The following is a 27391-nucleotide window of genomic DNA, read 5'->3' as shown; positions in this document are numbered from 1 at the left end:
TCAGAGATAGGGAGTAACCCGGGGAGAAAGAGGCCAGAAGGAGGCAGGCAGACACATTTCACTCTCTGGGGTGCAGCTCAGGGCGGGGCTGGGCTGCCTGGGAGATGGCCAATGTCTTGGTACCCTGGAGACAGGAGGACCCAGGAGGCTAAGGATGAATAATCAGGAAACTTACTGAAAGGAAGAAGAGCGGACATTCAACAACAGCCGTCTGGAGGTCTAAAAACTGTGTGCAGGGTGGATGCAGCCACAGGCAAATTCCTCTAGGGGAAGAGAGTTCAGCCTGGTATTTTCTCCCTGGGTTATTTTTATAAGAAATTGTAACTAGGTTCACTAGAGATCCAAGAAAAACCAGATTCTGCCTCTTATGTTACATGCATTTCATACCCCTACCTTCTTCCCAGGGATGCTAACATGGGAAATACTGAACACTACACGTAGTGGGGACAAAAAAAAACAACTCCTAAAGTGCTAATTTTTTCAGAAAGCTTGAAGATATTAACTCATAAAGTGAATTCAAGACCTCAAAGAAAGCCACTTCCTCTATGCATCTTCCCTAAAGGTTTAAAAGTGTGAACTCTTGAGGCACTGGGGGCCACAGATTGAAATCCAACCAGCCTGGGCCCTCCCTTCCTGACTTCATGGCACTGCGTCTCATGCTGCCTGTAGGACTGACATACTCTGGTCAAAGTTACTTGCTACCCCAGACCTCAGCTCTTACTGTGTTAGTCCCCCGTTTACCTGAGTCTAGACAGATGCAGTGCACAAGGGGCAGAATGTCAGATGCAAAAGATGGGCTGGGAGGTTGTAGCAGACAACTGAGCTCTGTGATCACATTTGTTAAACTCAAAGTCAGGCCTGTTCCAAACAAGGGAGAGAGCTTGCAGGGCCAACGGAGCAGACACGTGCTCTGGTGGAAAATCTGACTTGCTGGTGAAATGGGGAGACCTCCTCCTTCACAGGTAGCCCTAGTATCCTTGTTTAGCCCCGGACAAGTTCCTTCTCCATCAGATACAGAAATCAGTGACACAGCTAAACAGGGCTGGCTAAACCTTCCAGTCCAATGCACTCCATCACTGCAGAAACCCTTTGGCACTGTCATTACCCCCAAAGTAACCCACTACATTAAAACAGATGCATCATGAAAAATGAAGGCTCTGGAATTTGGCAGATCAGTGTTTGAATCTAAGCTCCACCATTTTCCTACTGAAACAAGCATAACACCTATCTGTACCAGGTTCCTGGATAAAACGCCAGCAAGATTCTTTGCTTCCCCTTCTCTGTAATTGATCTGAAATTCACCTGTCATAAACATCCCTGTTCTGTCCCCTCAGGCAGCACAGTACCAGAGCAATCCAAGAGTCCTTCACATATTTGTAGCTGGGTCTGTGTGCCCCAGGGACCTGCCTGGGCTAAACACCCCAATTCTTCAACCACTCCTCACATGACTTGGTTTCCTGACCCTCCACTAGCTGAGTCACTCTCGCAAGTTAACTGCAGGGCTCCACGGACCCAACTCATTCTAGACTCTGAGTGAGGGTGAGCGGCTCGGGAAAGAGTTGTTCAGCTAGGGGTCGAAGCTTAAGACACCTAAGCCTCAACCCATGGGGGCTGGGAGAGCTCACACGCAGAAGGTGGCAGCGGTTTCCTGGGGCCACTGAGGCCGCCGACCCTCTGGAGGCGTCCTCCAGAGGGAGGCTGTGCAAGCTGTTTACACCGTGTCACACGGAACACCGCGTCCACGATCAGTTTGGTACATCTTTTGGTACATCTTTTTGCCGGGCAGGGAAACGAAACGCAACCACTTGCACTGTTTACTTCCCGAAGATAAAAACACTGCACGGGCTTACGCAATCTTCCCGTCCCGGCTCTTTTTAATGCCTCCCGGATCCCCTTCCTCTTCTGCGGCGCGCCCTCAAGGCCCCGCCCGGATGGCAAACCACCTGCCGCCCTAGTTCCTCTGGCGCTTTAAACAAAATACGGCCACTCCCGGGCCTTCTCGGAAAGAACCATAGGCCGGAAAATGAAACCAGGCCGCGGGGAGGGGAGGCGCGGAACCCGAACCCCGCAGGTACCGCGGGGTGCACGCCACGCCGCGCCCACGTGCAGGACCCGCCGCGGAGCCGGCTGGGGCGGCGCCACGTGAACGCGGCGTGCGGCGCACCGGGGCGGGGCGGAGCGCGCGCTGATCGCCCCGTGCGCTGCGCAGGCAGCCAATCCGCGCGCCCGCCCGGGCGCCCGGCCCGCCCCGCCTACTGGACCCCGCCCCGCCCACCGGGCCCCGCCCCGCCCCGCCCCTTCCTGCCCCTCCCGCCACCGCCTAGTGTCCCCGGGTGACCTCTGCCTGGGCAGCCGGGCTCAGCTGACCTGCGCGCCCAGCATCAGCCCGGGGAGGGCGAGGCGGCGGCCGCTGGGGCAGGGCTCCACCTGCAGGCTCCTGCCTGGCCTCCCACGGCGGAGGCCCCGCGGACACCTGCCTTCTGCCCGCCCCTCTTTCTCCCCCAGCTTCTGGGCCACCTCCGTGCCCTGCAGCCTGGCTCCAGGAGGTGTATCGAGGACGGCAGAGCCTGTCACCCTAAAATACGCCTCCTGGCTAAAGGATTATTTTGAGCTGGTTATTTTAGAGACCGCAGGCACAGGAGAAGTTACCCTTTTTATAAGAAAAATTCACATTAGAAGGGGTCCTGTTTCTAGGAGACAGTGCTTCTTCACCGGAGACACCGGTCTGCAGGGCGTGGCGGGGGTTGTGGACCACACCGTTCCTTCATTCTGAAGTCCCCAGACCCTCATCCCTGCCCTTAGTTCAACTGCCTGGCAGCTTTTGGAGTCTCATATCTTTGTGGGTATATGTCTGTTCACCATTTAAACATTTTTTTCCTTCTATTGATCTTTTTATGAGGGAGAGGCAATCTTCATCGAACATTTTTCTTTCATTTCCTTTCTCCTTTAAATGCCTGGTGGTCCGAGCTGCGTGTTGCTTATCTGCTCCCGTGGCTGTGGGTGAGAAGCAGGCCTGTTGCCCAGAGGAGTTGGGAGCACTCAGCCAGCAGGTGCGGGGGTGCCATACCCCGTCCCCTGAACTTTACAGCAAAAATTCTATTAAAGTAAAACACATGCATTGTGAAATGACTGGCAGATACAGGAAGGACCAAAGTATTCCTGTTTGTGGTCTCCTTCAGACCTCCTGTCTGCAGATATTTTTTAAGGCCCCAGAAGATAGGACGGTCAGCCCCCACCTGTGCACTGAATTTATGATCCACTCACTTCCATCGCTCGTGGGGAATCAGTTATTCAGCACAAGGAATTTTGGGTACCAAATTAATAACACCAGGAGTAAAGGAGAGTGAAGATTAAAAAAAAAAAAAAAAAGCAGCTCACTGTGCAGCTTCTGGGATCTTAGGTTTCCTGACGGGATCTAACCCATCCCCCCTGCAGTGGAAGTGTGGAGTCTTAATCACTGGACTGCCAGGGGAACCCCGAGATTTTAAAAAAAAAAAAATTCCTTGGGAAAATATAAAAGGTAAATATGAAAAATTGGAAGGAAGGAGAGGAAGAGCTATCTGGTATTGGACCAGAATGAGAGCAGTATGAATTTATATTTTTAAAAAGCATGTTTCCTAGCTCTATCCACTGAAAAGTCCCCAGAAACAATGGTAGCCCATGAGCAAAAATCAAACCAGAGCCCAGGTCTGACTTCTAACCACCACCCTCCAGTGAAAGAAACCAGAGCTCTTTGGAGCAGCCGCTGATCCCAAGGCTGACACAGGATGTAGAGATAAAGCACCTGGGGTGCCAGAAAATTAAGGAAGAGCTCAAAAGGCAAAGGGAATGTGTCGAAAAGACATGGCAGCCGACTTGAAAGGGTGTCTGTTAAATCTGGGACGTTTTGAGCATTAAAATCCATCAGGTCAGGATTGGATTCTAACACATGTGATCATCATTTTAAAAATCCTCGAATTCATATGGATAATTTAAGAGAACATTCTTGATTTGGGGAGGAACACACTAAAGTATCTAGGGATGAAGTGTTAGGATGTCTGCAATGAAGTCTCAAGTGTTTCAGCAACAACAAAACACTCTGAGACAATAACACAGTAAAATGCAACAACCGCTGGGGAATCCAGGCAATGCAGGTCATCTCATGTGCTGTGCCTGCAACTTTGCTAAATGCTTAACATTTTTTAAAGTAGAAAGCGATACAGATAGAAATGGAAAACTTCCTCCAGGCAAGGAGTATCACTCATTGCTGACACATGCAATGAAAGCTTGTGGACCTGAGAACTATGTTCTGAGTCATCGAACGTAAATCAAACATCTTATGTTAGTGTAGACACACAAATAAAATACATACGCAGTGAAAGGGACAAGTCTGGGGCAAACGACTCCCAGGTGTTTTGTCCAACGTTCACTGCAGAAAGGTTTCCATCTGCTCCCAGGCCGCCTTCTCAGCACGGCAGTGTCCCCCCAGGGAGGCTCACGTGCTCGGAGGGGACCTCTTTATAACAGACTCTGAGGACAGCGGGTGCAGATCAAAGAGCGACGAGGACATTGACAATTAAGAAGCACATGGGGTCACTGAAAAGGTCTCCTGAAACCAAGGTCCCCACTTTGGCCAGTTGTGCTGGGACACATTTCTGCTGTCATCTAAACATTTCATGTCTCCTTCATTACAGGAGGTCGGCCAGGCCTGCGTCATTCATTCATCACACACTTGCTGCTGTGGTTCTCAAGCCTTCGGGAGGAGTCCCAGGACAGCCTGAACTCTGTTATCTCGTGTTCCAGGGCCCTCCTCTCAGGGGTTCTGATTCATTCTGCACGTTCCCCCCAGACGTCCTGTGTGAATGGGACAGCAGGTGTCCCGGCTGGAGTAACTTAGGACTTCAACCTAACTAGCTTGAAGAGGACAGTGTCTAACCCAAACTAGTCCCCTTCTGAAAAAGAGGCATTTGACTTGTTAACCAGGCAGAGCAACGAAGGAGAGGTACAATGCAGAATAAAGCCTGCGGAAACGCCCCTCAGAGAAGTCATCGGAGCGGTGTCAGAGGGTCAACAACACACGGAGGCCGAGGGGCTGCGGGCTCCCGAGCCAGGGGCTACAAAGCCCAGAGGCTCTGGACACAGCGCTGACTCTGCAGCGTGGACCTTCCCGTGAAGGTCAGGCTCCGCTGCGTGGACCTTCCGTGCGATCACTGTCAGGCGCTGGGAGAAGATTCCATTAGTAAGTTAATCAAGAAGAAAGAAAGACCCTCAAGTTAGAGAGTGCTATCCTTTGAGGCCTGAAGTATTAATGTTCCTACTAATTCTTTAGATAATTCCGTATATGGTTATCAATCATATCGGGCCCCAAGGCTGGACAAGGGGACACTGCCCAGGAGCTTACAGTCCAGCTGGGGAAATGGAGTGAACGCACATTATGGCACAGGAACCACTATTACCTCTGGAGAGAGAGAAAGGGCTAGATCTTGCAAGGTAAAGAATTGCTTCTAATGTCTTAGTGAATTCAACACCTATAGACGTGTAGAGACTGATCAAGATTTGAACACTTGCCGTATATATGTTACACCTCAGCTTAAAAACACATAAAACATAAGCCAACAACAGAAAAGACTCACTTAGGTCTTGGTGTAAACCACTTTTTTGTAATCACCAAAGACGTCAGGTGTATGGATCCCCAGATTAGGACCAGGTGACACTTCAGAGCAGGAGAGACTGTCCTGTTGTGACTTGTTCAAGTCACCTATATACCAGCTCTTAGTGTGATGCACACTTTGTAGAGGGGATGAAGAAGAGGGATTAATGCAAACTGAAAGACCTTCAGGATACCCATCAAGATAGCTAAATATACCACATGTATTACCAATTAAAGGTAGGAATCATTACTGTAGGCCTTTGGGGACTAAAACTCAAATGCATATTGAAGAAACCAACCCTAACAGCATGAGAGATGAAAGAGGATAATTAGAATCTCACAGTGCACTTGCTGGAAGAGATCCCTCCTGCCCTCCCAGTATGCTCTCCCACACACCCTGAGGTCGCCTGGGGTACCCCCAGGCCACGGTCCACATCACCCCTGCCCGGAACCCGGCGCCCTCGGAAGAAGCACAGAGACGTGGTGGGTGGGCAGAAGTCCAGACAGAGACTGGAACCCAGGACCAGCCTCGGCTGTTCCTCCTGGTCATCGGTCACCTTGGCAGGGTCTATGAAATCGTTCTCTCTTTCTGTTCATCCAGAAAGTCGAGACAAAACCTTGCTTCTTGAAAGCTGAGAAAGCAGCTGCCATGAAGACGATGAATTCTTTTTGTTTGGTTTTTGGAATGGCTTTCTTGAGACATAATTCACCCATTTAAAACCAAGCAATTCTAGGACTTCCCTGGTGGTCCAGTGGCTAAGACTCCGAACTCCCAACTCAGGGGGCCTGGGTTCCATCCCTGGGCAGGGAACTAGATCCCCATGCTAAAACGAGGATTCCACGTGCCGCGACTAAGATCCAGTGCAGCCAAATTAATTATTTTTTTAAAAAAGCTATAAATGGGGAACAAGCTTTTAAAACAGCAAACTGCTTAGATTTTGTAGCTTTTATTTTTTAAAAAGCATCTGTATCCAATGTTTGAGGTTTTTTTTTAATAGTCATGGACAGTACTGAGTGTAGCTGTCTTCAGAGTGTAGCTCATTCAGACGGCCACAGAATACTCCATAATGGGGCTATACCAAGAATGAACTCAGGCTTCTGTTCATGTGCTTTCGGGGTGTCCAAAGGGATTCCCAACAGAGTCTTAGGGGACACCAGCTGCCCAGGAGTCTCCCTCAGTGACACACCCAAGAGTGACACCTGGTGACAAAGAACGACGCCTGGTGACAGGCTGTGTGGGTGTCCACTTTATAACGCAGCTCCAGACTCTTTCCCAGGCACTCGCGTCAGTTCACTCACCGTCCGGCAATATGTCAGACCACCCTCCTGGTTCACGTTCTACCCAACACTCCATAACGCCAGCCTTCCTGTCTGTCAGCAAAGAAGGGTCAAACGGTGCCTTCCCCCGCGCTCTCCGGCTGCATTTTCCTGAGCAGCGAAGAGGCGGAATTTCTTTTTCTCCTTCATCCCATTACACACTGGCTGATTTCTAAAAGGTTTTCCCAGGCCTTTGGTTATTTCTAACAGGAGCCAGAGAAAGGAACAGGGCCACAGAGACACACAGGCCGCCTCCCCTTGCTGGGCACAGCTGGTGCTCCTGGAGCGCGGATGACCGGTTTACCATCATGCCCTGTATTACGTATTGGGAGGCATCCACAAATGAAATCTGTAGAAGTTTTATAACCTGAAGAAACAAATTTCCTCTAAAGCAGTCTGTGACCACGTGACCTGTTCCTGCATTCAAATGACTTTATACAAAAAAGCTTTTATATCATCTGGGATTTGCACCAAACATGATTTCAGCTTGAAGTGGGTTCCGTGTTTTGTTCCCCATTTTTACGTCTGGGAAATGATATCATGACAGCAAGCATGACTCATGGTAAAGTGGATGCTGACTGACTCATTTTTGTGAAAAAGGGATGACATTTGAGTTTTAGGCTTTTCGTGCAGAAGCCAGGCAATTTGCAGATTCAGATTCCTTTGCTGCTATTACTGCAAGTTGCTGATAACATTCTTGTTCTGATTTTCTACTGTCTGCTGACAGAATTGCTTTGAAACTTATCTTCATACTTTCCAGCCTGTAACCCAGGGCCATAAAAATAACTTGGATTCTATTTGTTGCTCCAATATGATGTTTTCAAACCTACTTCTCCAACAAGAGGCCATCCAGGGGTCATCGATCCCAAGGCACAAGGGTTGGCTGAAGGTGGGTCAGGTATCCGCCGTCCCAGTTTGCTCGGGATGAGGAGGCAGCTGGCTCTGGGGACTGTCGATGCTAAAATGGGGAGATCTCAGGGACACAGACTCGACTCCTGGTCGGGGAACTAGAAGACTGTCTGGAGAAGACTTTTGAGAATCCCTTGGACAGCGAGGAGATCAAACCAGTCAATCCTAAATGAAATCAACCCGAATATTCATTGGAAGGACTGATGCTGAAGCTGAAGCTCCAGTACTTTGGCCACCTGATGCAAAGAGACTCATTAGAAAAGACCCTGATGCTGGGAAAGACTGTAGGCAGGAGGAGAAGGGGACGACAGAGGATGAGATGGTAGGATGGCATCACCAACTCAATGGACTTGAGTTTGAGCAAGCTCCAGGAGACAGTAAAGGAGAGGGAAGCTCGGCGTGCTGCAGTCCACGGGGTCGCAGAGTCAGACACGACTGTGTGACGGACCAGCAGCAGCGGGTACTGAAGATTCCAAATGCCGCAGGGCAACTAAGCCTGCGTGTGGCAACTAAAGTGTCCGAGTGCTGCAATGAAAGATCCCGCATGACACAACTAAAATCCGATGCAGCCAAATAAATATTTCTTAAAAAAAAAAAGAACAGTCAATGCTGATTTGACTTGAAAGCCAGCTTCTTCTTACAAAAAAGTGTCTGTCTGGAGATCAGCCCAGAGCAAAATGGATCTCTGCAGATGTCCGCTTGCCAAGTCCCAATCCTCCTGAGTCCTCTCACGGTTACTCAGCAGTCACCGAGCCCCGCAGCCCCACTGTGACCTGCCCCCTCCGCTGACCACGCGACTCTTAACAGTAACGTGCCCAGCATGTCCACAGGTTAGCTGGGGGCAGTCGTGGAAGCCGCCCCAACTGTCTCTCCCTCCATATCCGATCCATCCACAGACCTGCCGTCTCTACCGCCTGAATACACCGCCTGCAGTTTGGTCCCAGGAGAGCCCCCACGTGCCAGCCTGAGGATTTTATAATATAGTTGATTTGTGCCTGCCCTCCACCAAGTCCCTCCTGGGCCCTCCCATCCCTCTGCAGGGAGGAGGTCAAAGCCTTATAACAGCCTTGAGGACCCACACCACCCACCCACCGACCCCTTCTGAACCGTGACCCACACCCAGCCCACACCAGCCCCTCCCACCTCCATACTCAGCCCACCGCAGCCGCGGGCCCTTTGCGCTACACACCCCCCTGCCAGACACTCTCCTAAGAAACCACATGGTTCACTCCCCACTCCCTTCGGTCCCTGCTCAAATGTCCCCTCAGAGACCATCCTATTGCAAACAGCAGCCCCCCCCGCCTTCCCTGGTCTCTCCTGCATTATTTTTCTACCCAGCGCGGAAACCCCGTGGACAGACGCGGTGCTTGCTGACTCGCCTGTTAACCGTCTATCTCCCCGTCAGAATGGAAGCCCAAGAGGGCAGGCATCTGGCCAGGTCCCTGCTGCACCCTTGGCGCTTCACCCGATCCTGCTCCACGAGGCGAAGGACAGACATGTGCCGCGCAATCGAAGGGCTTCTGGAGGCGACTGAAGTAACATCACAGGGTCGGGGTCGTCCGAGGCAGCCCATCCGGCCTCCCAGTGCGTCTCCTGCCTTTTCTCCCAAGCTCCTCAGCTAAAACTCTTTCCTTGTGTTCCCCAAACATCCGTTTTCTGATGTTTCCCCAGAAAAAGGTGGCCCTTCCAGATGGATGGCTGCATGGTGGGGGCCTCCCTCCTTTGACGCAGATTCACAGAGCCCCCTACCCCACTGAGTTTGGGAAGGTCCCTTGCACCCCCAGACCTGCCGGAGACCCTCAGTCACACCCAGAGCCCAAGCGGCAAGAAGTCTGGAGGTGCCCTAAGGGCTTCCTGGTCTCTGAGGTGCAACGAGAGCGTTCTCAGGAGTGCTGGGCTCTCCCTGTTCGTGGCCTTGATGTGGGTTTGCTGAAGCCTGACCAGCCTCCGTGTTAGTGAAATGCAACTGACTGGAAATGTCACCATGTACCTGTATGCTAAGGGTGAGACTGTTTAATGCATCTTTCTGTCCAGGCATCAACCCAGTACCATTAAATCAAAATTTCTGGCACATCAGACTTTTTAAAAAAGCCCCAGTTAACCAGAGTGTGGGCTTCCGCGGTGGCTCAGACAGTAAACAATCCTCCTGCAATGCGGAAGACCTGGGTTTGATCCCTGGGTTGGGACGATCTCCTGGAGGAGGGCAAGGCAACCCACTCCAGCGTTCTTGCCTGGAGAATCCCCACGGACAGAGGAACCTGGCTGGCTACAGTCCGTGGGGTTGCAAAAAGTCAGATGTGACTGAGCGACTAAGCACAGCCGAAGTGTGCGGCCAGAAATAAGACAGACGGTGCCCTGGAGCCCCGTCCCTGGCCGGCACCTGCGGCCCCTGCCGCCCTGGGGCTGCGGTGCCAGGGGCCAGGCCTTCCCCAGGGTCTGCTCAGGTCTTTCTCCCTCTCTCTTCCTGCACCTCGCTAAGCTCCTGTCCACCCCCACGGGCTGATGGAACCCTGCTCTCTCTCTGACTGGACTGGCCCAGGTCCCCAGGCCTCCAGATGAGCCCAAGCAGCCTCAGGGGGAGGCCTCCCTGAACCCCACTCAGCCCCACACCCTCCCGTTGCTCACACACTGCCTGCCTAGCCCCTGCCCAGGGCTTCGACATGCCCCCCACCCCGGCTGCGCCCCCCGGCTTAGTCCCTGGACACAGAAGCAGCCAGTATCCAGACGGGCCATCTCAGGCCAGTGGGATGAGAGTCCGCTTCTCCCTGGCACGCAGGACACCTTCAGTTGCCACTCTCCTGAGACGTCAGCCCGGACCCTGGAGCTGCTGGGAGAGGCTGTCCAGGGTGCCCAGGACAGAGTCCCTGGAGGACACAGTTCAGTGGGGGGACACCCCCCCCCCCCCCCCCCCCGCCTCCCACAGCCCAGCTTAGCTAAGGAGCTTGGAGGGGCAGACAGAGCAGGAAGCATGTGTGACAAGCGTCCAAGCTGGGGGGAAGCATCGGTCTCTGGGCCGGAGCTGGAGCAATCTCAGGGCATCACCCCCTCTGTTTCCAAATGGTCAGCCAAGGGCTGTCCGCACCTCCCGGCACCCACTGGAGATCAGGAGGAACAGGAAGGCCACCCACAAAGGAGCTGGGTGCTGGGAGACAGGTGATGGCTCGGGCAGGCCTGCTCTGGGAAAACCCGGTGAAGTTGAAGGAGAGACTCATGTCCCCTACAGGGAAGGTGGGGGGCGGGGGGCGTGCTGGAGGCTCGGACAGTTCACAGATCCACAAATCCTGAGCACATATGAGCAGTGGGCATTTTTAGCTCCACAAGGAGGAAGAAGAGCATCCACCTGCACGAGGCCCCCAGGTCTGAACCCACGAAGGTACAGACCACACTCAGGCGCACAGCATCAGGTGCTGTTGTTAAGGACCTAACTGTTCCACCCAGAAGCACCGAAAAATAGTGACCATCGTCAGAATCACAAGTGTGTCTGCCTTGCTTACATTTATGTCTTTATTTTAGATTACACGTGGGAGCATGGCCATAAATCTTGCAGTGGTCAGGGAATCTGACAGTCTTACTTTGGCTCTGCAACTGCTTACTGCAGAGAAGACTGGAGTTTTGGACAAACTAACCAGGCACAAAGATTTATGAAGCTCTTGCAACCGCCTGGCTGGACAGAAGTATGAGATCCAGACCCTCCCCAAATCAAACGCAAGCAAACTGAGCCCAAGTAAGTGTCTGCAAGAGCCCCGTCTGCACAGAATAGATGGGAAACAGGGCAGAGAAGACTTGAACTTGAGCAGGGCCTTAAGGCAGGACCAGAAGCTGGTGTGTGTATCCACGTGTGTGCAGATGTACCATGAAGGATGGTACATCTCCCCCTCCCCAACCCGGGAGGGGGCAGTTGGCTCCCCCAGGGGAGAGGATGCGGGCAGGGAGCCCAGATGTGGGAGCACGGGGGTCCTGGGGGCCACCACTGGATGCTGAGGACACGGACCACAGCAGAGGACACGCTTTAAGGGAACAGGAAAGCATTAGAGGGGCACAGCTCAGGGATCGAAGGCCTGAGGGACAAAGCAGAAGATCCTGTGGGGAACAGAGGCCCTCAAGGAAATGAGATGGCCTGGCCTGGCTGGCAGGTCCTTCCCTGGGGCAGAGTCTCTGAGATGGAGCCTCCTGCTCAGCAAGCTGCCCTGGACACAGAGGAGAGCGCCTCACGACACAGCCTGCCTGCACCAGGGCAGAGGGTGGTGCTGGTCCAGCACCGGAGCGCAGGGGCTGATGGAGGGATGGGGGACCAGCCCAGCCTTCTGGAGGGCAGAGTCGGGGTCTGCTCTTTGCAATCCTACTGGGAGAGGAAGGAAGGAGAGAGCCCGAGTTGGGGTCCAAAAACCCACTGCCAGCAGCTCACTGGCGGGAACCCCTCAGGTGCCTCCTCTCCTGTGATGGAGGCACTGCTCTGTGCCTCCGCTCCCGGCAGGGGACAGGGCGGGTCCCTGGGCAGCTGCAGCCAATCTGGCCGGACCAGGGCACTGAGTCCTGCCCCTGCCGGGTGTGACCTCAGGGCCACAGGAGAGAAGGGGACATGACTTGTCTCCACGTGCAGCCCCATGCCCTCCTCGGGCCTCCCTCAAGGACTCAGAAGATTCAGGCATCTGAGTTTCTCTCTGCTCTTGTCTAACGTGGAAAACGCTGCTGGTCCATAACTGCAGACTTTTCACGCTGCTCAGTCTCAGCCTGACGCACAAAGTGCCACAGTCCCCCCCCTCCCCAGCCTATCATCGCGGGCCCAGCTGGAAAGGCAAAGCATCCATCCAGCTCTGCTCTGCCCCGAGCTGACTGCTGCGTACAGAGCCTCACTCCTTCACCCTCGCAGTGGACGTAACAGTCCCGGGGTGGTTGAGAGGGTAAGTGCACACGTGCAGAGCTCTCACCCCCGGACTGGAAGGTGCTCCCTAAGGGTGAGTTTGGTTTCTCACTGTTATTTATTATGAGAACCTCATCCCTCTCCCCATCCCTTCTGAAGGTGGGACATGCAGGAACACCTAGGACTCCACCATGTAAAGATATTTTTTTCAGCTTCTCCACCTGGAAGAGTCCCAAGAATTTGGTCCAAGCCCCAGACTCGGAACAGAGCACCCCTCCACCCCCTTGAAAATCACCATCCAGCCTGGTTTCAAAGTCCTCCAGAGGGGGACGTGCCAGGTTCACAGATTTAATCGCCCGATTTGCCGCCCTCCTCCTGGGTTCCCACCTAAGTTTTTGCCGCCCCCTTTGTTCTCACGATTTTCCCTCATGGTCCACATCAGGATGTTTCATTCTCACTCTAGCCCATCTCAAGATTCCAGCAGTTCAACCAAGGGTCCCACTCTGTTCCCCCCCCACACACAGCCACCAGCACCCTGGAACCACCAAGGAGAGAGAGAGGGTGTGAGCATGGTGAACATGTGAATAGCATGAACATGGTGCTGGCATGTCATCCCCTTGGCCGGCGGGGAAGGTAGTCGAAGGTTTCTGCCCACCACCCCAGCCCCACCGTTCACCCCTTGTAGGCTACATGGTTCCTGCTGCTGTCATCACAGCAGGTGGATCACGCCCGGGGGGTGTAACTGCAGGTAGAGAACCTCCAGCATGCCTGGTGCACAGCAGACGCTCGATCTAAAGAATGAATGACTGAAGGAGCAAATGAATGAGCAAGCAAGCAAGTGGTGTGCAGTCACGGAACTCTGTCCTCATTACATTCAGTGCCATCGATTGAGCCCCTCCAGAGGCAAGGCACAGGTGGAGAACCAAAGCCTGAGTGGTGATCTGTTTGTCGCCCCAGGCCCACTGCCTTGAAGGGCAAGGCCAGGTCCCAGCAGGTTCGGGTCCCCACAAGCTGACCCACTTGCACACCACGAGCTTCCTGGCCCTCCGCTGCCAACACCCTAGGGTCAGAGGAAGGGAGCGGCAAGCGGTCTCTGTGAGGTCACGAGCCACCAGCATCCTCCAGAGAGGGGCAGGCCCCATCCAGCCACCGGCTCCAGTGACTGCTGGACCCTCAGCTACCCCCGGCCTGGGGTGGGACTGCCAGGGCTTCTGTAATACCCACTGTGGTTTTCCCCTCCCCTACCCTGGACCTTAGTAATAGGCCCTTCACTACGCTGTTCTCAGCTTGCCTGGAGTGAGCGGGCTGAGTGCTTCCTGCCAGGCCCTGACCCAGCTGGTCCCCGAATCTGTCTTGCAAGACACAGAAACACAGCCTAGGAGACACAGCGGTCAGTTAGCCTTCTGGGTGTGAGCCACAAAGGAGTCCTCCATCTGGCTTCTCGTCCTTTTGCAGGGAGAGAAGCAAAGTCTTTTCATTTCCCATTTTTCTAGTTATTTTTAAAAAATACTTAATAGATTCAGATTCAAATTCTTTAAAGTATGAGTGAGTGAAGATGCTCAGTCGTGTCCGACTCTTTGTGACCCTATGGGCTATAGCCTGCCAGGCTCCTCCATCCATGGAATTTTCCAGGCCAGAATACTGGAGGGGGTTGCCATTTCCTTCTCCAGAGGATCTTCCAGACCCAGGGATTGAACTCAGATCTCCGGCACTGCGGGCAGACTCTTTACCAGCTGAGCCACCAGGGAGCTGGTGGCTCCCCTTTAAACTTTATACTTTATACTTCAAAGGGCTTTTTAAAGGGCTCCCCCCTTTAAAGAATAAAAGAGTATATATATGTACACTGAAGTATCAGTATATATACTGTGCATATATTCTGTGTATACGTATATATATAGAAGTCTCTAGCAGTGGGATCGTTCCAGGGATGGAGTGCCGCAGCCCCTCTCACAGGCTGACCTCTCCACCTCCTGGCAGGTCCAGATGCTGTCTCATCACCGTACCTGGTCTCGCCCTAATTTCCTCTCACTGCGTTTATTTCTCAACAGGAGGTCCCAACCCAGTCAAGTGGGGAAGTTCTGCTTGGACCGCAAGCCCGCCCAAGCCCCGCCCTGGCTCACAGCAAAGCTTCTGAAAAAGCCACAAGACCCGTTTCTCACACTCTGGACCCTTCAGGAATCAGTGTTCATGGAACAGAGGGGCAGGGTTTGCCTGTCCAGGCAGCAATGTTCTTCTCTTCAGACTAGGGAGAAAAGTCAAAACATGGTGGGCAGCGTGAGGACCAAAGTCTGCTGTGTGTGACTTAATGAGGCCGTCACAGAGGGAAACCTCCACAGGTGAACATGGGCTCAGACGCCCAGGGACCTACTCCTCCTGCGCAAGACGGGCTCCCTTCGAGTGAGCCTACTCCTCCCAGGAGTCTGCCTCCAGAGACCACACGGACGCAGTAGATAAATGACCATTCACGCTGCAGCTACATGAGGTCAGGTGGGGACTCCGGGGAGTGTCCAGAGACACGGCAGCCCCGTTATATACGGAATAATGGAGCCATTGAAGCCGGCCACTTTGGGACCACACGTCATCAGTTGAGGACCTGACAGAACCCTCAGTCCTTGCACTGAGCTGTCACCTGCCTTCTCAACATCCCTACAGGCCGGGAGTGCAGACAATGTCCCTTCACAACCAGGACCTCACAGTGGCACCGTAGCAACCTCCGTTTAAGGGACAAAGGCCAGTAGGGTAATCGGGGCAACCCTAGCATTAATCTGATGATGAACTAGGATGATGAGAGAAGTGTAGAGACGGCCAGAAAGGTGGGTGGAGGCAGAGGGAGGAAGCCACGCAGCCGTCCCCAGTCCCCAGGTGTTCGAGAGGGCGTCGCTGGCATGGGTCACTGGTACCCAGGTAGGGGTGGGGAAGCCTTGGGTCCAAGTGACAGTGGGTCCCAGAGCCCTTGCCAACAGAAATAGAAAAAGCAGGAGTCAATCAGACGGCTCTGTTTGGAAAGTAAACCGAGCCTCCTCCATCCATCCTGAGCTCCGACCTGAGGATGGAGCGTCCTGGCCCAGCTCTGCAGTGCCCGGGGCACAGCAAGGCCTCCATCGCCCTGCCAGGAAAATGGGCCACGGGAGTAGCTGGGGCTTTTCTGCGGGGGAGCAGGGCCTGCAGGTGGGCCGGGTGGGAAGCTCGGTGCAGGCTGCCGGGCACAGGGAGGCAGGTCTTGCCTCGTAGGCGGGCCGCTCCTCTGCCGGCTGCCCCGCGCGCCTCTCACCCGTCCCACACGTCCCAGCTGACGCGCTCGTATTGCGGATGAAGAAACCGAGACTCCGGTCGGCTAAACGACTTCCCGAGAGTCAGAGGGGAGGTAGAAAAGGCCGGAGGCAGGACTCCCACTCGGATCTGCTTCCACACCTGCGTGCTCCCCCGCCCGTCTCTCCGGGAGGCTCGGACTGCAACCCGAGCGCGCCGGGACCCCACGCTGCCAACCTCTCGCCACCTCTGGCCGCCATAGAACACTCCCCTCCCAAATCTTCAGCCCGCGGGGAGAGCCCGATTCCACCTGCATCTCAGAACTTGCCGCGGCGCGATCCGGGTTTGTCCAAGTACCGCGACCCACGCTCTGCGAGCGGCCTTTGCCGTGCGCGCTGCACACCGGCTCGGGCACGTGGGGATCAGCCCACCGGGTGGCCGGAGGCGGCGACGCGGGGTCGGAGGGGCCGCAAGGAAGGAGAGGGGCAGTGCGGGGCCGGCGGGCACACCGCGGCGCCCGGCTCCCCGCGCCCTACCGGCCTCCCCGGGCACCTGGCCGCTCAGGTCTCCCGCCCCGGCCGCGGCGCGCTCCACGGGGACCCCGCCTACCTTTTCGGAAGGGCATCGCGGAGAAGTGCTCCCGGGACACTGAGGCCGAGCGACGTCCGAGTGCCAACCCCGTGGCTCGGGGGCGCCTGCGGGCGCCGGGTGTCGGGCGAGGGAGGGGAAAGGGACATATTTGGGCAAAGGCCGGCGCGTCACCGGCGGAGGGTGGAACCGCGGCGGAGCGGGAAGCGCGGCCCCGGGGCGGGCCTCATGGAAACCGTTTAACCCTTGCTCCCCCGGCCGGCCGGCCAGCGCCGGCGGTCTCCCCGCCACTGCTGGGGTCTGGGTCCAGAGCTCCCCGAAGCCTGGCCTGCGTCTCCTGACGCATCTGAGCGGAAACTCCTGATTGGGAACAAAAATCTACTCCCTTATCAAAGCCTTCGGGCTGCTGGGGGGACTTCATCCATGGAAGTGTTGGGAGAACTTTATTCCATTTTAATCTTTTTGTCCTCAGGTCCAGGAGATGGCTCCAACGCTGGCTGAACTGATTTGAAATTAAATGAGGGCTGGAGGAAGCAGCCACACGCACAGCTCAATAAGTATGTTAAAAAAAAAAAATAATGATGGTAGTGGGACTTAGGGAACTGTAACCCAGAGAAATGGGGGAGGGACGTTGCCCCTCAAGTTACTGGTTTGCTTGTGAGACCAGCACCTGAGAAAATGCTTTATAATATGATGGACTCAAAAAGCCTCAAAGGCAGGTCATCCTTCCAGTCAAGTAGGAGTTAATTCCTGTGACAAGTGCTATTTCACGTTACAGTTTGAAGATGTTAGCACAATCTCCTGATCTAATATTTAAAGCATCCATGCAAATAGTAGTTGGCATTTCTATGTAGTGAAAACTACCAACCAGGTGAGCTGGAAAAATCAAAGCCCGTAGTTTGGTTTCTAAAATTTTTTTCTTAATCAGAATCAGAACCATTACTGGTTAATAGTCCTAACTACCTCCTCACCCCCGCCCCCCGCCCCAGCCCCACCGCACCCTGTTTTGAAAGAAGGAAGTGGCCATTGGGTCAGACTGTCAAGGGCCCTGGTGGAGCCTTCTGGAAAGACTCTGTTACATGGACCCAGCTGGAGAGCTGGCTAGTGAGCCCTGGTGAGTGTGGGCATCAGTCTGCCCACGGGAGCAGGAAGTGAATGACAGCTGGGGGAGCCCCAGATTCAATTCCATGCTCAGCTCCCTCTGCCCTTTTCCCGCCGTGAGCATGATGCCTGGTGGCCGTGCACTTTACTCCATGGTCTGAGCTGCCACGGAAGGCACATTTTATCTAAGGCCAGATAAAGCACACAGGACCACACATCACAGATGCAGACTGCTCTGAGTCACCGAAGCCAGAGGACGTGCACTTTGCGATGACGGCCCTTTTGTCCTTCTGGTTGGCACCTTTACTGCTCTATGGACTTGAGTGACTGATTGTGAAATACAGTAAGAAATCTTTGGTCTTTTGTACCGGTTCTCAGCACACAGCTCCTAAAACCTTTGAAACCTCTGGAGAGATCTTCTGTATGGTAGTGAGAAGAGCAGTGGCCAGGAGCCCCTCGATAGTTTCAGGATAGGAGTGGGTGGTCAGAAAGACCCAGCATGATTAGAGGACTGGACATGGAGCTCAATCACCAATGGGCAATGATTTAATTAATCATACCTCCAAAATGAAACCTTAGTCAAAACCCCACCATGGCAGGGCTGGGAGAGCTTCTGAATGGTGGGCATGTGGAGGCGCTGGGAGGGTGAGGCAGCCAAGGAGACCTGAAGGTTCTCTGCCCCCCTTCCCTCTCACCTGCCCCCTGCATCTCCTCTGTGTGGCCGCTCCTGACTTACATCCTCTATGTTATAGTTAGTTGCTCAGTCATGTTCGAGTCTGTAACCCCGTGGATTATAGCCCACCAGGCTCCTCTGTTCATGGAATTCTCCAAGCAAGAATACTGGGGTATGTAGCCATTCCCTTCTCCAGGGCCTCTTCCTGACCCTTGGATTGAACCTGCATCTCCTGCATTGCAGGCAAGTTTCTTTAGTATCTGAGCCTCCATAGTAGCCAGTGAAGTAAATACTTTTCTGGCTCCTGTGAGCCTGTCTAGCCAGTTATCAAACCTGAAAGGATGGGGTTGGAGGAACCCCACTTTGCAGCCAAACTTGACAGAAAATGGTACCCTGGGCAGTACTTGTGACGGGCATCTGAAATGGGGCAGTCTTGAGGGACTAATCCTGTAACCTCTGGGATATGGGCTAAACCCGGGTAGTTTCAGAGCTGAGTTGAACTTCAGCACATCCAGTGGGACAACTGGCTGTTGGTGTGGAAAACCCACACATTTCGTACCAGAAGGGCTGAGTAAAACCAGTTCAGATTCATGCAGCCTGATCTGTCTACTTTGAGTATAATGCAGCGTAGGAAACAGGACTCCGTACAGTCTGGTTTCCCTCCCATGTTCAGAGAGCAGCCCTCTCCGATTTTTGTGGTGTCTGTTTAACAACCCTGAGAACATTTGTTCTTTCACCACCAGTCAGAAGCAGCCAACAAGGATTGATGTCAACATCTAATAACAGAGTGCTTCTGCTTGTCCCTTGCAGAAGGGAGGAAATAGCCCAGGCAAGTTCCCACAAGAGGTAAGAGTGTCATGGACAGTGGGATTTGCTGAAGCACTAACTTTATCACAGGCAGTGCTGGTGCGGAATGCGCTGGGGTGGTGGGTCATGGTCCTCTGGTTTGCAGATGTGGAGGAAAGGTCGGGAGCAATTTGAAATTGAGAATACGTTCCCAGGTCCTGTCACCAATGTAACATGAGTCATAAACTAAGTCATGTCATCAGTGTTCAGCAAATTTCAATTGTGTCAGCTGACATTTTTGTCTTCAGTCTAATGGAGTATTGACTCAACACTTCTTCTCTGCTAAGGAGCTCTTGGTGCATCGAAGTGGCATTTTTAAAACCTACCCTAATTTCTAGAACTGTGAGGAAACTTCAGGGCCTCCCCTAGGCCCTAGCTGATCACCAGTTTAGGATGGTCACCGTCAGCGGAATCATCTGAGGTCCTGAGGCCAGAGGCACTCAACTTGCAGGCAGGAGAGGAGAAGAGGCTGGAGGGCTGCTCACACGGATCGCTGGGCCTCAGCCCTTGTTTCTGATTCAGTCTGGGGTGGGGCCCAGTAACTGACCCATCTGGCAAGAAGCCCAGGTTATAAGGATGCTGCCGGTTCTCCTGGTTCAGACTGCACTTAGAGAACCAAGAGGAAAGTGAAGCTTAGATGCAAGGCAGGGGACTAAGGAGCCAGATCAGAATCTCGGGCTCTGTTTCCCCAGGATGTGAGCTGCCTTCTCCCGGCTTTGGTGCCCTGTGCCCAGGCTCTTGGCAGGAAATGCCCAGGGCACAGCCTCTGGTTTTCTCTCTGCAGGAAGAAAAGGGTCCCCACCCAGATTTCTTTTCCGATTCATACGCAGAAGGCTTTCGTGTCCTCTCATAGGGACAGGAACACTCAAATAGGAAGAGATCTCACAGTCCACCAGACTCCCCAGGAGGAGAGTCCAGGAACTGTCCCCACTGCGCTGGCTCCCACAGCCTGGCTGCCCCCTCATTCTTCCAGGCTCCTGGGTGTCTGCAGACCCACAGTCCCCACAGGGGAGGGCGGATGAAAAGAGCAGAGCTGAAGAGTGAGAATCCCCACTTCGTGCTTCCTAAGCTGGGTGACAGCCCCCTTGGAGCCTCCGCGTTTGGTCCATAAATGGGGAAGCTGCCTCCTTCGTGGGTTGCTGTAAGGATTCGAACTCATGTTTGCCTAGAGCACAAGTGCCCAGTGAGAGGTGTTAATAGTTATTAGTAACATTAATAATAGATCTGAAAGTGGAGAGAGGCTCCTTCCAGGGTCGCTGAGTGGGGAGGGTCCCTGCAGAGGAGGTGAGTGATGGGAGCGCCTGGGGAGGCATGGGGTGGGGGCACGTGGCTAGCCCAGGGAACGTGGGGGCTGAGGTTCAGGGGGGTCAAGTGTAGCAAGAATCCAGCTGCGGGCGGGTGAGCTCCCCTTGACTGCATTTTACCAAAAGGTAAGTGTGTGTCTGTGTGTGATGATGACAGGGTCAATGATCCATAGTATCAGAGCATGACCATTAAGTGTAGTTCTATGGAAATAGCCAAGACATGCATGGAAACAACAGAAATGTCCATCAACAGATGAACGGATAAAGAAGATGTGGTACATATATACAATATTACTCAGCCATGAAAAGAATGAAATCATGCCATTTGCAGCTACATTGATGAACCTAGAGATTATCGCACTAAGTGAAGTAAGTCAGAAAAAAAGACAAATACCATGTGATGTGATATTATATGTGGAAGCTAAAATGTGATACATATCTACAAAACAGAAACAGAATCACAGATCTTGAGAACAGACTTGTGTCTGCTAAGGGGTACGGGGTTAGGGGAGGGATGGATTGGGAGTCTGGGGTCAGTGGATGCAAACTATTATTTCTAGGATGGATAAACAACAAGGTAGAGCACAGGGAACTATATTCAATATCCTATGATGAACCATAATGGAAAAGAATAGGAAAAAGAGTATATGTGTATAACTGAGTCAGTTTGCCATGCAGGGAAAATTAACACAATGTTGTAAATCAACTATACTTCAATAAAATTTTAAAAATGAAGAACAGTGCTGTGGACATGTCTACTACTCACAGATCTTGGTTTCTAAATACCATTCTCTGATTAAAGGACCCAGGAGACCTTGGAGAATTGGAGCAGGCAATATGAGGGTGCCAGGAAATCATTAACCATTATACCGAGGTACGAACAAGTGACAGGGGCATGTCCAGAAGACCCGGGGGCCATCCTGAAAGGGCTCCTCTGGGACAGTTTGGGCAACAAGATAAAACAGAAGAAAGAAAGATTCCCTGAATCCACATTGAAGTAAATAAATAGGTAGGTGAGTAAACAAACAAGTGGGAATGGAAGGAACACTCTTCCTCACAAATTCTAGAATTTGTAGAAATTAACGATTTCTAGATTTATTGAAATTATGAGAATTCTAGTTAATAAATGTATAAGGAATTATAGAACCAGGAACTTTTTGGAAAATCCCACGGCAGTAATTGTTTCGCAGAAGAATCATTGGTGGTTGTTAAAATCAGTGAGCAAAAATATGGTGAGAAACAGGATACCGACAGGCTCATAGTCTTTCCCACAAGGTAGTTATTCATGACAATGGGGGAGAAGGCAGCTTTACAATGGAGAAACCAGGCAGCTTTGGCCACGGGACCAACGTGAACGCCTTCCATGAGGGACCAAACTGGGCCTCTTGACACAGTGCGCTGAGAAGGACACAGCGTCACATCTTCGATGCTCTTGCCAAAAATCCGTACTCTGAATTTAATCTCGAGGAAACAACGGGCACCTAAAATAAGGGGCATTCTACAAAATAACTAGTTGGTACTTCTTCAAATACATCAACATCACGGAGACGAAGACTGAGGAGGTGTTCCAGATGAAAGAGGGCTAACAGTTTCCTGCACCGCAAATGGACCACAAAGGGGACGCCAGCAGGATAGCTGGGGGAATGTGTTCACTTCCAGACTTTAATAACTGTGCTGTGTTTATGCAACAGTTGGGGGGTTGAAGTGAAGGGTTTTTGAGAATGCTGTGTACTGTGTACCAATTTTTGTGAGTCTGAAATTAATTAAAAATTAAAAGGCTTAAAAAGTGAAAACCTAATTATAGGTACTGGAGAGCTCGCTAAATGAGAAGACTACCAAACTGACTTGGCCGTGTGATCACCCGCCGGTTACCCTGGTGACTGGAACTGTCCAACGGCCGGGTGGCCCAAGTGCTGACAAACCCAGTGCCTTATCACTGCCCATCTACTGGGCCACAGTTGTGTAGGTCAGAGGTCACACAGCGGGACTGGGCTTTCTGCTCAGGGTCTCCCGAGGTTGAACGGCGGTGTCAGCTGTGCTCAGGTCTCACCAGGAGGCTCTGGAGACAAACACGCTTCCGGGCCCTTGCTTGGAGGCAGAATTCAGTTCCCACGGCTACAAGAACAAGGTCCCCGTTTCCCACTGGCTGTCCGCGGGCCACACTCCGCTCCCAGAAGCTGCCTGCGTTCCTGCCACGTGGCCCCTCCATCTTCAAGACCACGAATCCTCCTCATGCTTTGAGCTCTGACATCTGGGACCAGCTGGAGAAAACTCTCCACCCAGATAATCGCCCTCTCTTAAGGCCAGCTGGCTTAGGATCTTAATTCTATATGCAGTCTCCTCCTCGGCAGTACCTGGACTCATGTTTGCCAGGATCACTGCAGAAGTGTGTGTACAGCAGCGCCAGGGGTCTTGGGGGCAGGATGAGAATCCTGCCTACCACGGAGAGTAACCTCTTAAACCGAACACATATGTATGAACCGGCAGGTGGGTGGGGGAGCGGACTGCCCGCAGCAGGGCTGCCCCAGGGCCTCGCCAGCGAGTCTGACCCAGTCCGGGATGGCTGATTCTCAGAGGGGCCTCCTTTTTCTCTCCGGGCACTCCTCCTGCCTCTGCTGCTTGACCATGACGTTGATACGTTGATACGTCATCCGTTATCCTCTCTTCTTCCAGCTGGAGTTTCAGAAGTCAGAATTTAGTCTCTAGGGAACAGAGCCTTTTCAAACCCTTGATTAACATCCCCAAGGCAGGCGAGCACCTTTGTATCTCTTGCTCAACTGTGCCTGCAGCTTTGCGAGCAGTTACCAATGTGCCTGCTGGGAACATGCGCCTCGAGGCCAACCAGCTCCATCGGGGACGGTCACCCCTTTCTTCAGAAGTAGAGACTAGCTGAAGTGAGGCTCCAGAGTCAGTGGTCGGCCTTTTTGAGCTGCTCAGGGTTGAACTCGGGCCTTTGAAGCCCGCGGGGCCCGGGGATGGGTTTACCTTGAGGAAGGAGCCACTGAAAACATCAGAGTCCTAAAGGACTCAGAGTGTAACCAGTCTGCTGCTGGGAAGCCACTCCTGTGTCAGTACAACTAGGCTTTTATTTAACGTTACAAAGGGCTTTCATGTGTTTTTTTCACTGCACTGATAAGTTTCTGATTCAAGCAGAGGCCAGCATTCGCCCCGTTTTGCGAATGACAAAGCTGGCCCCATGGGGGACATGGCTTGCCCTGGTGCCTGGGCCAGACCAAGACAGAACAGAGGCCCGAACCTCCAGGGAGCTGGGCTCTCTCTTGCCGTCAGTGTCCTTGGCGGGGTGTCACGATCCTCTGGGGGTTAGCTCAGCCGGGAACCGGGGGCCATTCAGTCTCGGTGTATTTTGTCTTAATAACCTATTTATGGCTGAGTAGCCAGGCTGCCTCTTTCCCAGAAATCAGGCTAAACCTCTTGGGCCAAGTGGCGGCTTTCCACCCCATTACGGTTTGAGAATACACCACTGCCTCTGAAGGGGAAAATGGGAGTCATTGTGATTTCAATTAGTCACATAATCACTTCTGGAGAAAAAGGGTACATTTTCCTTATTAGGGGACACTTCACTCTTAATAAAGACCCTCGGGCCACAAGGTAACTAGAGGCAAGGGCAGTGGGCAGGCTGGCGGAGGCGCAGGCAGCGGTCACACAGTAAACAGCCTAGAGGAAGTTGGGCTCTGAAGACAAGGATGCGGGCCGAGGGAACTGGCCCGGCCAGACGCAAAACTCTTGAGAGGGAGGGGACTTGTGGCCCAAGTGTCTCTGGAGGCCCCCCGCCACCCTGCAAGGACAGCCGACCACTCATGCTATGCCTCCAGCTGGGTCCCCTACCCCTTGTTTCATTCCTTCCTGAATGTAACTTCCGACACCTGTGGTCCTATTCAAAAGTAGAATGACTGTAATCCTGTTTACTCTTTCCCCTCAGCTTGAGGTCTGAGCCTGCCTGGTACCATTTAAGTGCCCAATGAACATTTATTGGATGAATGAAGGATGAATATCTAGAAGACTGTGCTCCTAAAGGCTTATAGCATGACATTCATCTCAGTATCTTTAGCTCCAAAAGCCTGGTTCACTGTAGGTGTACAATCATTGTTAAAGGAATGAGTCAGCCGATCACAAAGCTACCCTTGCTGAATATAGATTCTTACTTCTGTCTGGCTTGGACTCTAAATAACATTTTGTCATCTGTATCACTGGTCTCGCACAATGTATGGCATGTGGAAAATGCTCAGTAAACATAGTAAAGTTCAATTTAATAAACGATAGCTCCTAAGTTCAGTTCAGTTCAGTTCAGTTGCTCACTCATGTCCGACTCTTTGCGACCCCATGGACTGCAGCACGCCAGGCCTCCCTGCGCATCAGGGAGGGGCAACTCCCAGAGCTTACTCAAACTCATGTCATTTGACATGAGTCAGTGATGCCATCCAACCATCCATCCTCTGCTGTCTCCTTCTCCTTCTGCCTTCAATCTTTCCCAGCATCACGGTCTTTTCAAATGAGTCAGCTCTTCCCATCAGGTGGCCAAAGTATTGGAGTTTGAACTTCTACATCAACATTCATTGTGATTCCAATGAATATTCAGGACTGATTTCCTTTAGGATGGACTGGTTTGATCTGCTTGCGGTCCAAGGGACTCTCAAGAGTCTTCTCCAACACCACAGTTCAAAAGCATCAATTCTTTGGCACTCAGCTGTCTTTATAGTCTACATCCATACATGACTACTGGAAAAACCATAGCCTTGACTAGATGGAACTTTGTTGGCGAAGTAATGTCTCTGCTTTTTAATACGCTATCTAGGTTTGTCATAACTTTTCTTCCAAGGAGTAAGTGTCTTTTAATTTCATTGCTGCAGTCACCATCTGCAGTGATTTTGGAGCCCCCCAAAATAAAGTCTGACACTGTTTCCACTGTTTCCCCATCTATTTGCCATGAAGTGATGAGACCTGATGCCATGATCTTAGTTTTCTGAATGTTAAGCTTTAAGCCAACTTTTTCACTCTCCTCTTTCACTTTCATCAAGAGGCTCTTTAGTTCCTCTTTGCTTTCTGCCATAAGGGTGGTGTCATCTGTATATCTGAGGTTATTGATATCTCTCCCGGCAATCTTGATTCCAGCTTGTACTTCATCCAGCCCAGCATTTCTCATGATGTACTCTGCATATAAGTTAAATAAGTAGGGTGACAATATACAGCCTTGATGTACTCCTTTTCCTATTTGGAACCAATCTGTTGTTACGTGTCCAGTTCTAGCTGTTGCTTCCTGACCTGCATATAGGTTTCTCAAGAGGCAGGTCAGGTGCTCTGGTATGCCCATCTCTTTCAGAATTTTTCAGTTTGTGATGATCCACACATTCAAAGGCATAGTCAAAAAAGCAGAAATAGATGTTTTTCTGGAACTCTCTTGCTTTTTCAATGATCCCCAATGGATGTTGGCAATTTGATCTCTGGTTCCTCTGCCTTTTCTAAAACCAGCTTGAACATCTGGAAGTTCACAGTTCACATACTGTTGAAGCCTGACTTGGAGAATTTTGAGCATTACCTTACTAGCATTAGAGATGAGTGCAATTGTGTGGTAGTTTGAGCATTCTTTGGCATTGCCCTTCTTTGGGATTGGAATGAAAACTGACCTTTTCCAGTCCTGTGGCCACTGCTGAGTTTTCCAAATTTGCTGGCATACTGAGTGCAGCATTTTCACAGTATCATCTTTTAGGATTTGAAATAGCTCAATTGGAATTCCATCACCTCCACTAGCTTTGTTCATAGTGATGCTTCCTAAAGCCCGCTTGACTTCACATTCCAGGATGTCTGGCTCTAGGCGAGTGATCACACCATCATGGTTATCTGGGTCATGAAGATCTTTGTTGTATAGTTCTCCTGTGTATCCTTGTCACCTCTTCTTAAAATATTCTGCTTCCGTTAGGTCCATACCATTTCTGTCCTTTATTAAGCTCCTATTTGCGTGAAATGTTCCCTTGGTATCTCTAATGTTCTTGAAGAGATCTCTAGTCTTTCCCATTCTATTGTTATTCTCTGTTTCTTTGCATTGATCACTGAGAAAGGCTTTCTTATCTCTCCTTGCTATTCTTTGGAACTCTGCATTCAAATGTGTATCTTTCCCTTTCTCCTTTGCTTTTTGCTTCTCTTCTATTCACAGCTATTTGTAAGGCCTCCTCAGACAGTCATTTGGCTTTTTTGCATTTCTTTTTCTTGGGGATGGTCTTGATCCCTGTCTCCTGTATAATGTCACGAACCTCTGTCCATAGTTCATCAGGCACTCTATCAGATCTAGTCTCTTAAATCTATTTTCACTTCCACTGTATTATCATGAGAGATTTGATTTAGGTCATACCTGAATGGTCTAGTGGTTTCCCCTACTTTCAATTTAAGTCTGAATTTGGCAATATCATGATCTGAGCCACACTCAGCTCCTGGTCTTGTTTTTGCTGACTGTATAGAGCTTCTCCATCTTCGGCTGCAAAGAATATAATCAATCTGACTTTGGTGTTGACCATCTGGTGATGTCCATGTGTAGAGTCTTCTCTTGTGTTGTTTGAAGAGGGTGTTTGCTATGACCAGTGCATTCTCTTGGCAAAACTCTATTAGCCTTTGCCCTGCTTCATTCTGTACTCCAAGGCCAATTTGCGTGTTATTACTCCAGGTGTTTCTTGACTTCCTACTTTTGCATTCCAGTCCTCTATAATGAAAAGGACATCTTTTGGGGTGTTAGGTCTAGAAGGTCTTATAGGTCTTCATAGAACCGTTCAACTTCAGCTTCTCCAGCATTACTGGTTGGGGCATAGACTTGGATTACCATGATATTGAATGGTTTACCTTGGAAACGAACAGAGATCATTCTGTTGTTTTTGAGATTGCATCCAAGTACTGCATTTCAGACTCTT

At 51.8% G+C, this 27391-nt stretch overlaps 1 protein-coding gene across 2 annotated transcripts in view; it reads right to left on the bottom strand.

The window, feature by feature from the left end:
- Positions 1-16722, bottom strand: part of PFKFB3 (6-phosphofructo-2-kinase/fructose-2,6-biphosphatase 3) — a 79100-nt gene extending 62378 nt beyond the window's left edge. Inside the window, exon 1 of one of the 2 annotated variants that reach the window (XM_070471937.1) lies at positions 16575-16722. In XM_070471937.1, coding sequence (XP_070328038.1) covers positions 16575-16590 — 16 coding nt within the window. In that variant the 5' untranslated portion in view covers positions 16591-16722. Of the gene's footprint in view, positions 1-1850; positions 1925-16574 lie in introns of those variants that run through there. The other variant, XM_070471938.1, reaches the window with a different exon arrangement.
- Positions 16723-27391: the final 10669 nt, after the last annotated feature.

This window comes from Odocoileus virginianus, chromosome 9, assembly GCF_023699985.2.
Source record: "Odocoileus virginianus isolate 20LAN1187 ecotype Illinois chromosome 9, Ovbor_1.2, whole genome shotgun sequence".
NCBI classification, from domain to species: domain Eukaryota; kingdom Metazoa; phylum Chordata; class Mammalia; order Artiodactyla; family Cervidae; genus Odocoileus; species Odocoileus virginianus.
The sequence above is the reverse complement of the archived record's forward strand: the minus strand, read 5'-3'. Positions and strand labels throughout refer to the sequence as shown.